This window comes from Colobus angolensis, unplaced genomic scaffold (assembly GCF_000951035.1).
Source record: "Colobus angolensis palliatus isolate OR3802 unplaced genomic scaffold, Cang.pa_1.0 Scaffold237, whole genome shotgun sequence".
Lineage (NCBI taxonomy): Eukaryota > Metazoa > Chordata > Mammalia > Primates > Cercopithecidae > Colobus > Colobus angolensis.
In genome coordinates this window covers 1,150,999-1,163,077 of record NW_012115566.1, presented here as the reverse complement: position 1 = coordinate 1,163,077, position 12,079 = coordinate 1,150,999, and the positions used below count along the sequence as shown (strand labels likewise).

Sequence of the window (12,079 nt, the reverse complement as noted above, 5' to 3'; positions counted from 1 at the left end):
TTGCAGTGAGCTGAGATCCGGCCACTGCACTCCAGCCTGGGCGACAGAGCGAGACTCCGTCTCAAAAAAAAAAAAAAAAAATATGCTAAGTGAAAGAAAAAGACTACATACTGTATGATTTCAATTATATCTAATATCTAGAATAGATTAATCCATAGAGCCAGGAGTTCGGGGTAGAAGGAAATGAGGAGTGATTGCTTATTAGTGTGAGGTTTCCTTTTGGGTGGTAAAAATGTTTTGGATCCAGACAGTGGTTGATAATTGTACAACACTGTGGATTTACGAAATGCTACTTTGTGCCAGAGTTTTACAGTTTAAAATGGTGAAATTTAGGTTATGTATATTTTACAATTAAAAAAATGAAGAAGGCTGGATGTGGTGGCTCACACCTGTAATCCTAGCACTTTGGGAGGCTGAGGCGGATAGACTGCTTGAGTCCCGGAGTTCAAGACCAGCCTAGGCAACACGGCAAAACTCCACTTCTACTAAAATTACAAAAATTAGCCAGGCATGGTGGTTTACACCTGCAGTCCCAGCTACTCAGGAGGCTGAAGTGGGAGGATCATCTGAGCCTGGGAGATCAAGGCTGCGGTGAGCCATGATCATGTCACCGCACTCCGGCCTGGGTTTCAGAGTGAGACCCTGTCTCAAACAACAACAATCAAAACCAAGGGAAAAAAAAAAACCCTCAAGTCCATCTTGCAAAACCCCAATCCTGGATGAGACTGACCATCTGCTTACCCAGGGCCCACACCAGAGCAGTCAAGATTTGAGAAAGCAAAACTGATAAGAAAGTTACACAACAGGGGCTGGGCACGGTGGTTCGCACCTGTTATCCCAGTGCTTTGGGAGGCTGAGGCGGGTGTATCACCTGAAGTCAGGAGTTCAGGACCAGCCTGGCCAAAACTCCATCTCTATAAAAAATACAAAAATTAGCCGGGCGCGGTGGCGCACGCCTGTAATCCCAGCTACTTGGGAGGCTGAGGCAGGAGAAATGCTTGAACCTGGGAGGGAGATGTTGCAGTGAGCCCAGATCACGCCACCGCACTCCAGCCTGGGCGACAGAGCAAGACTTCGTCTCCAAAAAAAAAAAGAAAGTTACACAACAGGGCAGAATGGTTACATTATAAATAGATGTTCACTGACCAAATGCTCCTACTAGTTCTGACAGACCCTCTTTCCCATACCCTGAAACAATCATTTCTTCCCATACAACAGAAGACCCCCTGGAACTAATTCCTGGCATAGGTACTTTAGTTCTCATTTCCACCTGCCTTCTCAGGAACCGCACAATGCTGATCAGTACATAGTTTCTTTCTTTCTCTCTTTTTTTTGAGACGGGGTTTCGCTCTTGTTGCCCAGGCTGGAGTGCAGTGGCACGATCTCGGCTCACTGCAATCTCCACCTCCATGGTTCAAGCAAGTCTCCTGCCTCAGCCTCCCGAGTAGCTGGGATTACAGGCATGCGCCACCATGCCTGGCTAATTTTGTATTTTTAGTAGAGATGGGGTTTCTCCATGTTAGTCAGGTTGGTCTCGATCTCCCGACCTCAGGCGATCTGGCCACCTTGGCCTCCCAAAGTGCTGGGATTATAGGCATAAGCCACCGTGCCCGGCCAGTATATGGTTTCTTGTGGCTTCAGTGTTCTCCCTCATCTAGAAACCTTACAATATAGACTCCTTTCCATATGTATTTTGAAAATATGTCTAACTTCTAGTTTCTTTAACCAACCCCTCCAGATAAAACGCCATAATCCTGTCTCGTCTCTAAGTATTTTATTACATCCCCTTCACAGTTGTACTTCAAATAGTCATCTACTTGTGTAGTCTCCATTCACCTAACCTAGCCAGCACTCAGATCCCACTAATGTGGCTCCTGCCCCAATTATTCCATTGTGGTAGTTCTACATAAGGTTACAATGATGGTCATGTTATTGAATCAAATGGGTATCAGCTTTGATATTATTTGACCTCAATTGCATTACTATGTTGTCCACTCCCTCCTTGCTCCATCTCAAAAATAAAAAAAAGAAGAAAAGGAGGAAGAAAAAAAGAAATACATTTTTCTGATTTTTCCCATTTAAAAATGTAAATTGGCTGGGTGCAGTGGCTCACGCCTATAATCCCAACAATTTGGGAGGCCGAGGAAGGCGGATCATGAGGTGAGAAATTTGAGATCAGCCTGACCAATATGGTGAAACCCCGTCTCTAGTAAAAATACAAAAATTAGCCAGGCATGGTGGTGTGCACCTGTAATCCCAGCTACTCAGGAGGTTGAGGCAGGAGAATCGCTTGAACCCAGGAGGCAGAGGTTACAATGAGCCGAGATCGCACCACTGCACTCCAGCCTGGGCAACAGAGCAAGACTCAGTCTCAAAATAAACAAATAATACTAAATTAAAATTAAAACGTAAAAACCATACTTATTGCCCAAGACATACAAAAACAAGTGTTGGACCATAATTTGCTGACCCTTGCCCTATGCCATCATACATTTTTATTTTTATTTTTTATTTGTTTTTTCAGACAAGAGTCTTGCTCTGTCGCCCAGGCTGGAGTGTAGTGGCGTGATCTTGGCTCACTGCAACCTCCTCCTCCTGAGTTCAGGCAATTCCTTGCCTCAGTCTCCCGTGCAGCTGAGACTATAGGCACATCACCATGCCCGGCTAATTTTCGTATTTTTAGTAGAAACAGGGTTTCACCCTATTGGCCAGGATGGTCTTGAACTCCTAGACCTCATGATCCACCCGCCTCGGCCCCCCAAAATGCTGGGATTACAGGTGTGAGCCACTGCGCCTGGCCTGCTATCATCCCTTTTTAATGGCTTTTATCAATACCTATAAGAACTGTCTTTTTAATGGCTTTTATCAATACCTATAAGAACTGTCTGATCAACACACTAAAATATAATAATTCAGGAAAGCTTATTTGACACTTAATCTCAGTGCCTAGAATAGTGCCTGACACAAAGCAAATAATTAATATGCACTGAATGAGCAAACGACAGACAGGCATTAGCTCACTTCCTGTAGTCTTGCTGGGGTAGGTCTGCTGCAGCTTTATCACCTGCTCTACCAACATTAAACCACAGGACTGCTCAGTTAACCTAACCACTCCTGCTCAAGTGCTCATTGTTTCATGGCTGTAGTAATATGTTAAAACTATAAGATACTGGAGTGAGGAGAGTCTTTGAATGACACATTGTCTAAGCCCCTCATTATTGAACAAATAAGGTCACTGAGGCCCAAAAAGGTAGAGAGCCTTGCCTGTAATCAGACCACTTGTCAGTGCTGGGCAGGCCCAAGCACCAGGTCTTCTTTTTGCCATTTCCATGAGACAATGGAATTGACTAATTCAAGTTGTGTGAACCAGAACTTCTAGTTTACATAGTTTCCTTCCAAGGTGCACAATATAGAGTTTGGCAAGCTCTTGCTATTCCTGCAGAGTTAAAAAGACAGGGGGTCCTGGATACTACTTGGCAAAGGAGAAGGGAGGATATTTTCAGTGGGTGCTGCTCTGGCAGGGCTCTGCAAGCCTTACCTGCAGGAGCTCCCTGGTGGGCTGCTGCTGCTTCTCTTCTAGCTGAGCGATCAGGCTGCTGAGGTGGGAGATGTTGCAAGAGAACTGGGTGATGGCACCATTGATGCTATTGTAGATGGCCAAGTCTAGCTCCTCAAGACGGGCCAGGAGGCGATACTCATGCTCCTTTAAGGAGTGATACAGCTGCTCAAACTCCCAAACAATCTTCTCCCTCTCCATCTGGGTTAGGCTCTATGCAGATGACAGGGAAAGGCAGTAAAGAGAGAAATGGCTCATTTCTAGGGCCTTCATAGTTCTCCCGTGACCACCTACCCCAAGACCTCATTATGCATAAAACAAGCAAAGTGCCAACTCATTATTTCCAGTCTTTACTGACTGCATATATAATGGCCAGGAACTGAATTACCCCAGTGATGATGATAATGATGATGATGATTTTTTTTTGACACGGAGTCTCGCCCTGTCACCCAGGCTGGATTGCAGTGGTGCAATCTTGCCTCACTGCAAGCTCCACCTTCCCAGGTTCACACCATTCTCCTGCCTCAGCCTCCAGAGTAGCTGGGACTACAGGCGCCCGCCACCACACCTGGCTACTTTCTGTATTTTTTAGTAGAGATGGGGTTTCACTGTGTTAACCAGGGTCTCAATCTCATGACTTTGTGATCCGCCCACCTCGGCCTCCCAAAGTGCTGGGATCACAGACGTAAGCCACCGCGCCTGGCTTACCCCAGTGATTATTAAGACAGTCCCTGTTCTCAAGTAACTCAGAGAAGTGGGTCAGGTTCATGTGATATACGCAGTCATGGATGGGTAATTAAAGAAAGGGTGACAGCCTGCAATGGAAGAAGCTGGTAACCATCTTCACAGAAGCAATTTCACACAGTGTTTATGTGATGAACAAGAGTTCACCACATAGGCAATGAGCAGGAAGGCTTTCCAGGCAGAAGAAATGGCACAGGCAAAACAGTGGAGAGAGAAAGCAAATGGTGCTATCTGGCTGGAGCACATGAGTGTTGAGGGAAGGGACCAGAAAAGGTGAGGCCTTGTCATGCCTGGCCTGGGAGGCTGGGGGTAACGACTCTATCCCAACTGGGAAGCATGGAAGATTGTCACACAGGAAAGTGACAGGGTCAGATATGTGCCCTATGGAGGATGGAACAACCAGTAACAGTTTTCTTGCCCAATCTTCCTGGGCCCTTCACGTGTAAGCCATACCCTGTCTGTCCTTCACCAACTGCTGTCTATCCAGCTTTGGGTGGCAGGGAGAGAGGTGGTCTCCCCACGATTCCCTCTTGGTGCTGATTTGTTTACCATAACTTACTGTCCTTCTTTCTTCACCCCACCCCCACCACCAACAGGACTCTAATATAAACTTTTGTTCTAAACAAGGAGCCAGCAACATGCTCCAAAGGAGCCAAGTGAAGTCGTATTGGACACAGCCATGCCCTGCATTTACATATTGGCAATGGCTAGCCGCTTTTGAGCTACAACAGAGCTAATCAGCTGTGACAGAGTCTATATAGCCTACAAAGCTAAAAATATTCACTATCTGACTCTTTTTAGAAAATTTACCAACACCTGTTCCAAACTCAGCTTCTCCTGAGAACCTTCCCACACTGACTATCCCTCTAACCACCCTTCTTAAGACACTCACTATGCACATATATGTCTTTGTTTATTAAATCCTTTTCAAAGGTCATATTTCATGTCAGCTGGGTAATTCTTTCAAAGACTTAAACTATACAAAATAATCTTAGAAATGAAAAATTAAGGCTGAAACAATTCTTAAATATCAACTAATTCAGTGTTTCTCAAAGGGGGTGCTACTGGCACCTTGGTAGGACAATTCCGCCTGGCATGGGACTGTTTCTTGCATTGTAAGACATTTAGCATTCCTGCCCAACCTCCCCAATCACTCGATTCTTCTGAAGACAGCCAAAGAAATACCCACACACGGCCAGGCGCGGTGGCTCAAGCCTGTAATCCCAGCACTTTGGGAGGCCGAGGTGGGTGGATCACAAGGTCAGGAGATTGAGACCATCCTGGCTAACACGGCGAAACCCCGTCTCTACTAAAAATATAAAAAAATTAGCCGGGCGTGGTGGCGGGCGCCTGTAGTCCCAGCTACTCAGGAGGCTGAGGCAGGAGAATGGCGTGAACCCGGGAGGTGGAGTTTGCAGTGAGCCGAGATCGCGCCACTGCACTCCAGCCTGGGCGACAGAGCAAGACTCTGCCTCAAAAAAAAAAAAAAAGAAAAAGAAATACCCACACACCATTGCAGAGGACAAAAAGGCAGTACTACCCTTGCTAGTCTAGTCCAACCTACTTGTTTCACAGATGACCAAACCGAGACCCACAGAGGTTGTATGACTCCATCTATACAACTGGGTGCTGTCAGAGCACAGAAGCATGTCCAGGTGCCCTGATTCTCAGAAAAGGGCTGTTCTCCCCTTTGATAATCCTCCCACAGAGGATATCATCGTGTGCATAATGATTTGAGTCCACTCAGGCTCACTGAGAAGATTCTCCATTCATCAGATCTATTTTCTTTCCTTTTTTTTTTTTTTTGTGAGACAGAGTCTCGCTCTGTCACCCAGGCTGGAGTGCAGTGGGGAGATCTCAGCTCACTACAAGCTCTGCCTCCCAGGATCACGCCATTCTCCTGCCTCAGCCTCCCAAGTAGCTGGGACTACAGGTGCCGCCACCACACCCGGCTAATTTTTTGTATTTTTTAGTAGAGACGGGGTTTCACCGTTAGTCACGATGGTCTCCATCTCCTGCCCTCGTGATCCACCTGCCTCGGCCTCCCAAAGTGCTGGGTTTACAGGCATGAGCCACTGCACCCAGACCATCACAGCTGTTTGCAAAAAGGAGAGCTCAAGTCTCAGTGGATTGTGTGGGCAGAGCAAGTGGTGGGATCTAAGGACACCATGGGAATAAGTTCGTGGTCCAAAAGTTCTTTACTACACCCTACCACGACTGAAAAAGTGATGCTAGACTCTACTAGTCTGGGACTTTACTTTTCAGACAGAAATACCTCTAGTGGGTGGAGACTGGTAATGTTTTATTTATTGTTCAAAAAACATTTTTAAACACCTAAGTGGTGGATATACAAATGTGTATTATAAATGTCTCTGTACTTTCTTTTTTTTTTTTTTCTTGAGACAGAGTTTCACCCTTGTTGCCCAGGCTGGAGTGCAATGGCACTCCACCTCCCGGTTCAAGTGATTCTCCTGCCTCAGCCTCCCGAGTAGCTGAGATTACAGGTATGCACCACCATGCCTGACTAATTTTTTGTATTTTTAGTAGAAAGGGGTTTCACCATGGCCAGGCTGGTCTTCAACTCCTGACCTCAGGTGATCTGCCCACCTCAGCCTCCCAGAGTGCTGGGATTACAGGTGTGAGCCCCGTGTGCCCTGCCTTGTTTTTTTTTCTTTTCAAAACAAAATTCCCGGTTAGGTGCAGTGGCTCACACCTGTAATCCCAGCACTTTGGAAGGCCAAGGCAGGTGGATCACTTGAGGTTAGGAGTTCGAGACCTGCCTGGTCAATGTGGTGAAACCCCATCTCTACTAAAAATACAAAAATCAGCTGGGTGTGTTGGCGCATGCCTGTAGCCTCAGCTACCTGGGAGGCTGAGGTGGGAGAATCACTTGAAATGGGAGGCAGAGGTTGCAGTGAGTCAAAACCTCGCCATTGCACTCCAGCCTGGGTGACAGAGTGAGACCCTGTCGAAAAAAAAAAAAAAGAAAAAATTCCCATATACCCCTATCATAAATTAACACATCAGCCACTTGTCGAGGCCTTGAGAGATTGGAGGAAGAGAGCAGAGCAAAAAATTCAGAATTAAGGCATTGTCAAGAAAGGAGAATAACCCAAAGAGAAGCAACAGTGGGACTTACACAAATCCACTATTAGCACTTGTCTGCAGAATGGTAACAACGCAAGCTAACTGTATCCAATAATTTTACCCATCTCAGCTTTGCCAAGGATCAACCTTGGTCTACACAGTTAGCAGGTTAAACTATACTGACAGGTCTGATTTCCAAGGGTTCCAAACTTGGCTCCTCCATCCTTTCCCCAAAAGTAAGGGAATCTCTTAGTTCTCTGGGTGAGTTCCCACTGCCATGTGCAGTTGATCCCCCTCTACCTACAGGTTCTGGGTGACATGCTGGACAAGTTTAAGGGAAGTAACATCAGCTCTACAGAAGAGGGGAGCACCAGCAGAAGCGACTGTGAATTCCAACAACCCTTACCAAGAGTTCAGCTCGTGCCTGTTCCCCTTGGGCCCGACGTCTCTTCTTTAAATCTTTCACTCTTTTTAAATGGTCAAGCTGGTTCTGGATTTGCTCCTGAGAAAAGCAAAACAGATGGGCAGTTCAAAATTAGGTAGACCTTAGCATCAGCATGGTACTTCTAATCACACACGGAGTCCACACACCTGATCCCAAGTCTCTAGTTGGCGCTTGTTCTCAGGCCACACTGCCACCCACAAGAGAAAGACTCAGGGCGCAGGGGCCAACAAGCCACTCATTTGGCAATTTGTGTCTATCTTAGCAGCCTGTCGCTTCAACCACTCAGCTACCTCGTCAGGATTATTTGTGTCTATCTTAAACAATGAATCATCTACCTGTCCCTGGTAGGGTATCACATGACTTAGCGGAACTGTGACTGGAGTAAGAGGCTTAGAGTTATGTTGTATTGTAGCTCTTCCACACAAGCATACTGTGAAAGTGACTTCTTATTTCCTTCATGTGTGAAATGGGCAAACACCATCTTCCCAATCTACTCAAGAGTTCTCACCAGAGTGACAGAAAATAGCTGAAAGGTCCATAAATGTTAAGTGATTAATTACACATGAATGTATTCATATTTAAACACGGACGTAATTGTGTATGAATTCCTGAAGCCCTCAACATACAGAAAATACACAGTATCATGGACTCCTTGAAGGTCACCTTACAACTGTTTTATATGTAATATTTTGTTTCCACGTTTCTGTTTAGCTGTGCCAGTTCACAGAGGGCTCTGTGCATCACATGATTCCACAATCTTCCTCATAACTGTTATCTCCTGAGTCTCAGAGTAGTTAAATGATTTAAGCAGTGAAGAGCCTGTTCTTTTCTGTGAGTTTCTAGACCAGGACGTATTGCAGGAAAGTGCTGGAGAAATGCTTATAGACTAAGGAATGGGCATCAGTCAGTTAATGTCCGACTGCGTTTTGTCTGACAGTCGACGAGAGTACATGTGTCTCTGCAGCTCGTCGATGTGCACGCGATTTTATGCACTTCTTTTATACTGTCAAAAGCATGTCTCTGTGTACAATGTGTCCGTGAGAGAGGAAACATGGGGGCAAACGGAGAAAGGGGAGTGGGGGTGGGGAGACTTCTGGCTCCCTCGCCAGCTACAGGTTTTCCTCCAAATCTGAGTGCTGAGGCTCTGGAGCGGACAGAGAGGAAATGACGGCTGTGAACCACACGTCCGGCTCAGCCATTTTCTAGGCGGAAAAAGGGAAGCCCCTTTGGCTCTCTCCTCCCTTTGTCCGACTCGCGCTCCCGCCCTCCCGGATCCGCGCCCTCACCTTGAAGCCCTCCACTGCCTCCTCGAGCGGCAGCACGCTGTGGCCGCGGTGCTCGCGGGAGCGGTCGCACACCACGCAGATGGGCATCTGGTCCTCCTCGCAGTAGAGCTTCAGGGGCTCACGGTGCTTCTCGCACACGCCCATCTCGCCGCCGGGCCCCGACGGCCGCTCGGTGCGCAGCTGCTTCACCAGCTGGGTCACGTTGGCCAGGTGTCGGTTGGGCCGCATGTGCCTCTGCGGGAAGGTCTCCCGGCACTGCGGGCACGACACGTTAGTCTCTGCCGTGCCCCAGCAGCGGGCGAGGCACGCGCAACAGATGTTATGGCCGCAGTCGAGCATCATGGGCTCTGCGAAGTACTGCAGGCACACTGGGCAGGTGGTCTCCTGCTGCAGGCACTCGGCCACGCTCCCGGAGGCCATGGCGCGGGCCTGCGGGAGCTCACGGGCATGGGCCCCGGCGCCGAGCTCTGCACGGAGCCCAACTCTCCGGCGCTCTCTCCGGTTCGCTGTTCCTGGGAGGCACGGGGCGGACGGAGGGCGGTGCCTCCCGGGCCCGTATCCCAGACGCGCCCGCGCACCGAAGGCTCAGAGTGGCCGGGCCGCTCCCTGCGCCTGTGCCCCCTGAGTGAGTGCGGGAATACAGCCGGCTCACGCTACTGGGGCAGGAACGGGTAGCCAAGGGTCAGGATCCCACGGCCAGGCGCGCAAAGCGCGCAGGACAACGTGGCCGCGTCGGAGCGGATCCCGGCGGCCGCGTAGACCCCACCCCGGTGCGAGCGGAAGAGGCGGCTCGGGGGGGCGGGGCTTGGCCCGCGCTTCTAGCGTGTGACAAGATTTTGTGGCCTCGGGACCCGAGCTGCTTTCTCTGGAAAGGCCCAGGAAGCTCCGCCACTCTCCCTTGGGCGGGTCGCGCCGAAGCTCTAGCCTAGGGGACTGGTCACAAAAGCAGATGGTGCCACACGCTCCGGGCCTACAAGCTTCCGCGAATGCCGGGCCCAGGCCCCTAGTCTTTTGTTGGGTTTCTTCTTGGTGCCCAGGTCTCAGCCCCTGCTAAAGAAAGCTGGCTTTGGCCGCGCGCAGTGGCTCACGCCTGTAATTCCAGCATTTGGGAGGCCGAGGCGGGTGGATCACGAGATCAGGAGATCGAGACTATCCTGGCCAACATGGTAAAACCCCATCTCTACTAAAAATAGAAAAATTAGCCGGGCATGGTGGCAGGCGCCTGTAGTCCCAGCTACTTAGGAGACTGAGGCAGCAGAATCGCTGGAACCCGGGAGGCGGAGGTTGCAGTGACCCGAGATCGCCACTGCACTCCAGCCTGGGCAACAGAGCGAGACTCGGTCTCGAAAAAAAAAGAAAAAAGAAAGAAAGCTGGCTTTGTATCGGTGCTGGGGAGCGCAGACATCTGGCCTCCCCAAGAGGCTGGAGGATGAGGAGGGTCACCGACTGAGCCCACCTGATAGGTGAGGCCTTTTATTAAACCGCCCGATTTGTAGGCACTTGCAGTTTTGTTTAGAAAAAGAAAGGTTTAATTATCAGATGGTAACATTTCTGCGTGGCAATAACAAGCCCAGCTCTGCTACCTCTCGCTTGTGCCCAAGCAAGTTGGTTTACCATTCATTTACTTCAGTTTCTCCTCGTGTGAAATGGGGATGATAACTGTACCGCAGTAAAGAAGTAGATTTCGTTACATCTTTTACTTTTTGAACCATAAGGTTGTTTATCCATTAAAATAGTAACAAAATGCCCATTACATAGGGTTGTTGTATTGAGGAGCAACTAAAAATTGCTTGCTCCTTTCTCAAGTATAGAGAGACTAAGAATCCTACGGTGACCCAGGGTGTTGGGAGTCCCACAGTACTCATTGTCTTATCATCCAGTAGACCTCCAGCATTTTTAAGTTGCTTTCTTATCCCTTACTTGGTGTCTCCTAGTTTTCTTCGAGATTTTCTCAATATTGTCGTGCTATCTGAGCAATACGGGCTTCTGCTTCCAGACCTCACTTGATTTTTATTTTATTTTTTCAAAGTGAAAGTATGTTTATTGAGAAAGTAAAGGAATAAAGAATGGCTACTCCATAGGCAAAGCAGCCCACATCATCACTTTAGAGTTCCCCTCTGGTCCTCTGCCCCATGGGACGAGAAGTCTGAGGGACTGAGTGGACTTGCCAACCCCAAACCCACATCCACCTTGCAACCATACTCTGAGTACCCAGTCGTTCACATTCCAGTACCAAATAGCCCTAGCCCATTTCCAGAAAAACATAGTGTACTTGGGCCAGGCCACAAGACAGTCCGGTCTTGGTTTGAGGTTGGGTCAACAATGCAATTTGTAAGAATTAAAGGATATGTCTCCTCTCGTTTACTCCAAAAAGGACTAATAAGCATTACAATACAGTGCAGAAATATGAGAGATATAGATAGGTAGATAAAGCTGCCCTTCATCTTCCCCCTTACTTGTGGGATGCAAGCCTTGAGTTTGGCTTTGTTTTTCAGAATTGATTGTGTTTATCTTACCAACCCTTTATAACCTCTGGAGGCAGGTGACCTGGGGATAAAGAAAGGTAGAACAGACAGGGTGCCTTGGCTCATGCCTGTAATCCCATCACTTTGGGAGGCTGAGGTGGGCGGATTGCTTAAGCCCAGGAGTTCAAGACCAGCCTGACCAACATGGTGAAACCCCGTCTCTACCAAAAATATGGAAACTCGCTGGGCATGGTGGTGCACACCTGTAATTCCAAGTACTCCGGAGGCTGAGGCTGGAGAATCATTTGAGCCCGGGCGGGAGACAGAGGTTACAGGGAGCTGAGACCCGGCCACTGCACTCCAGCCTGGGCAACAGAGCAAGGCTCTGTCTCAAAAAAGAAAAAAAAGGAAAAAAATTTTTAAAAGGTAAAACAAAATAGATGAGTTGGGTAGAACAGAGTGGGAGGAAATATTTATAGTTAATATATAAATTTTA

The 12,079-nt window shown here is 48.2% G+C and overlaps 1 protein-coding gene across 2 annotated transcripts in view; it reads right to left on the bottom strand.

Annotated features, from left to right (window-relative positions):
* TRIM27 (tripartite motif containing 27) overlaps window positions 1–9,894 on the bottom strand; it is a 25,140-nt gene extending 15,246 nt beyond the window's left edge. For both annotated transcript variants that reach the window (XM_011944881.1, XM_011944882.1), the window contains exons 1-3: window positions 9,119–9,894; window positions 7,794–7,889; window positions 3,539–3,769 (exon numbers count right to left, since the gene is read on the bottom strand). In XM_011944881.1, coding sequence (XP_011800271.1) covers window positions 3,539–3,769; window positions 7,794–7,889; window positions 9,119–9,538 — 747 coding nt within the window. In that variant the 5' untranslated portion in view covers window positions 9,539–9,894. The remainder of the gene's footprint in view (window positions 1–3,538; window positions 3,770–7,793; window positions 7,890–9,118) is intronic.
* Window positions 9,895–12,079: the final 2,185 nt, after the last annotated feature.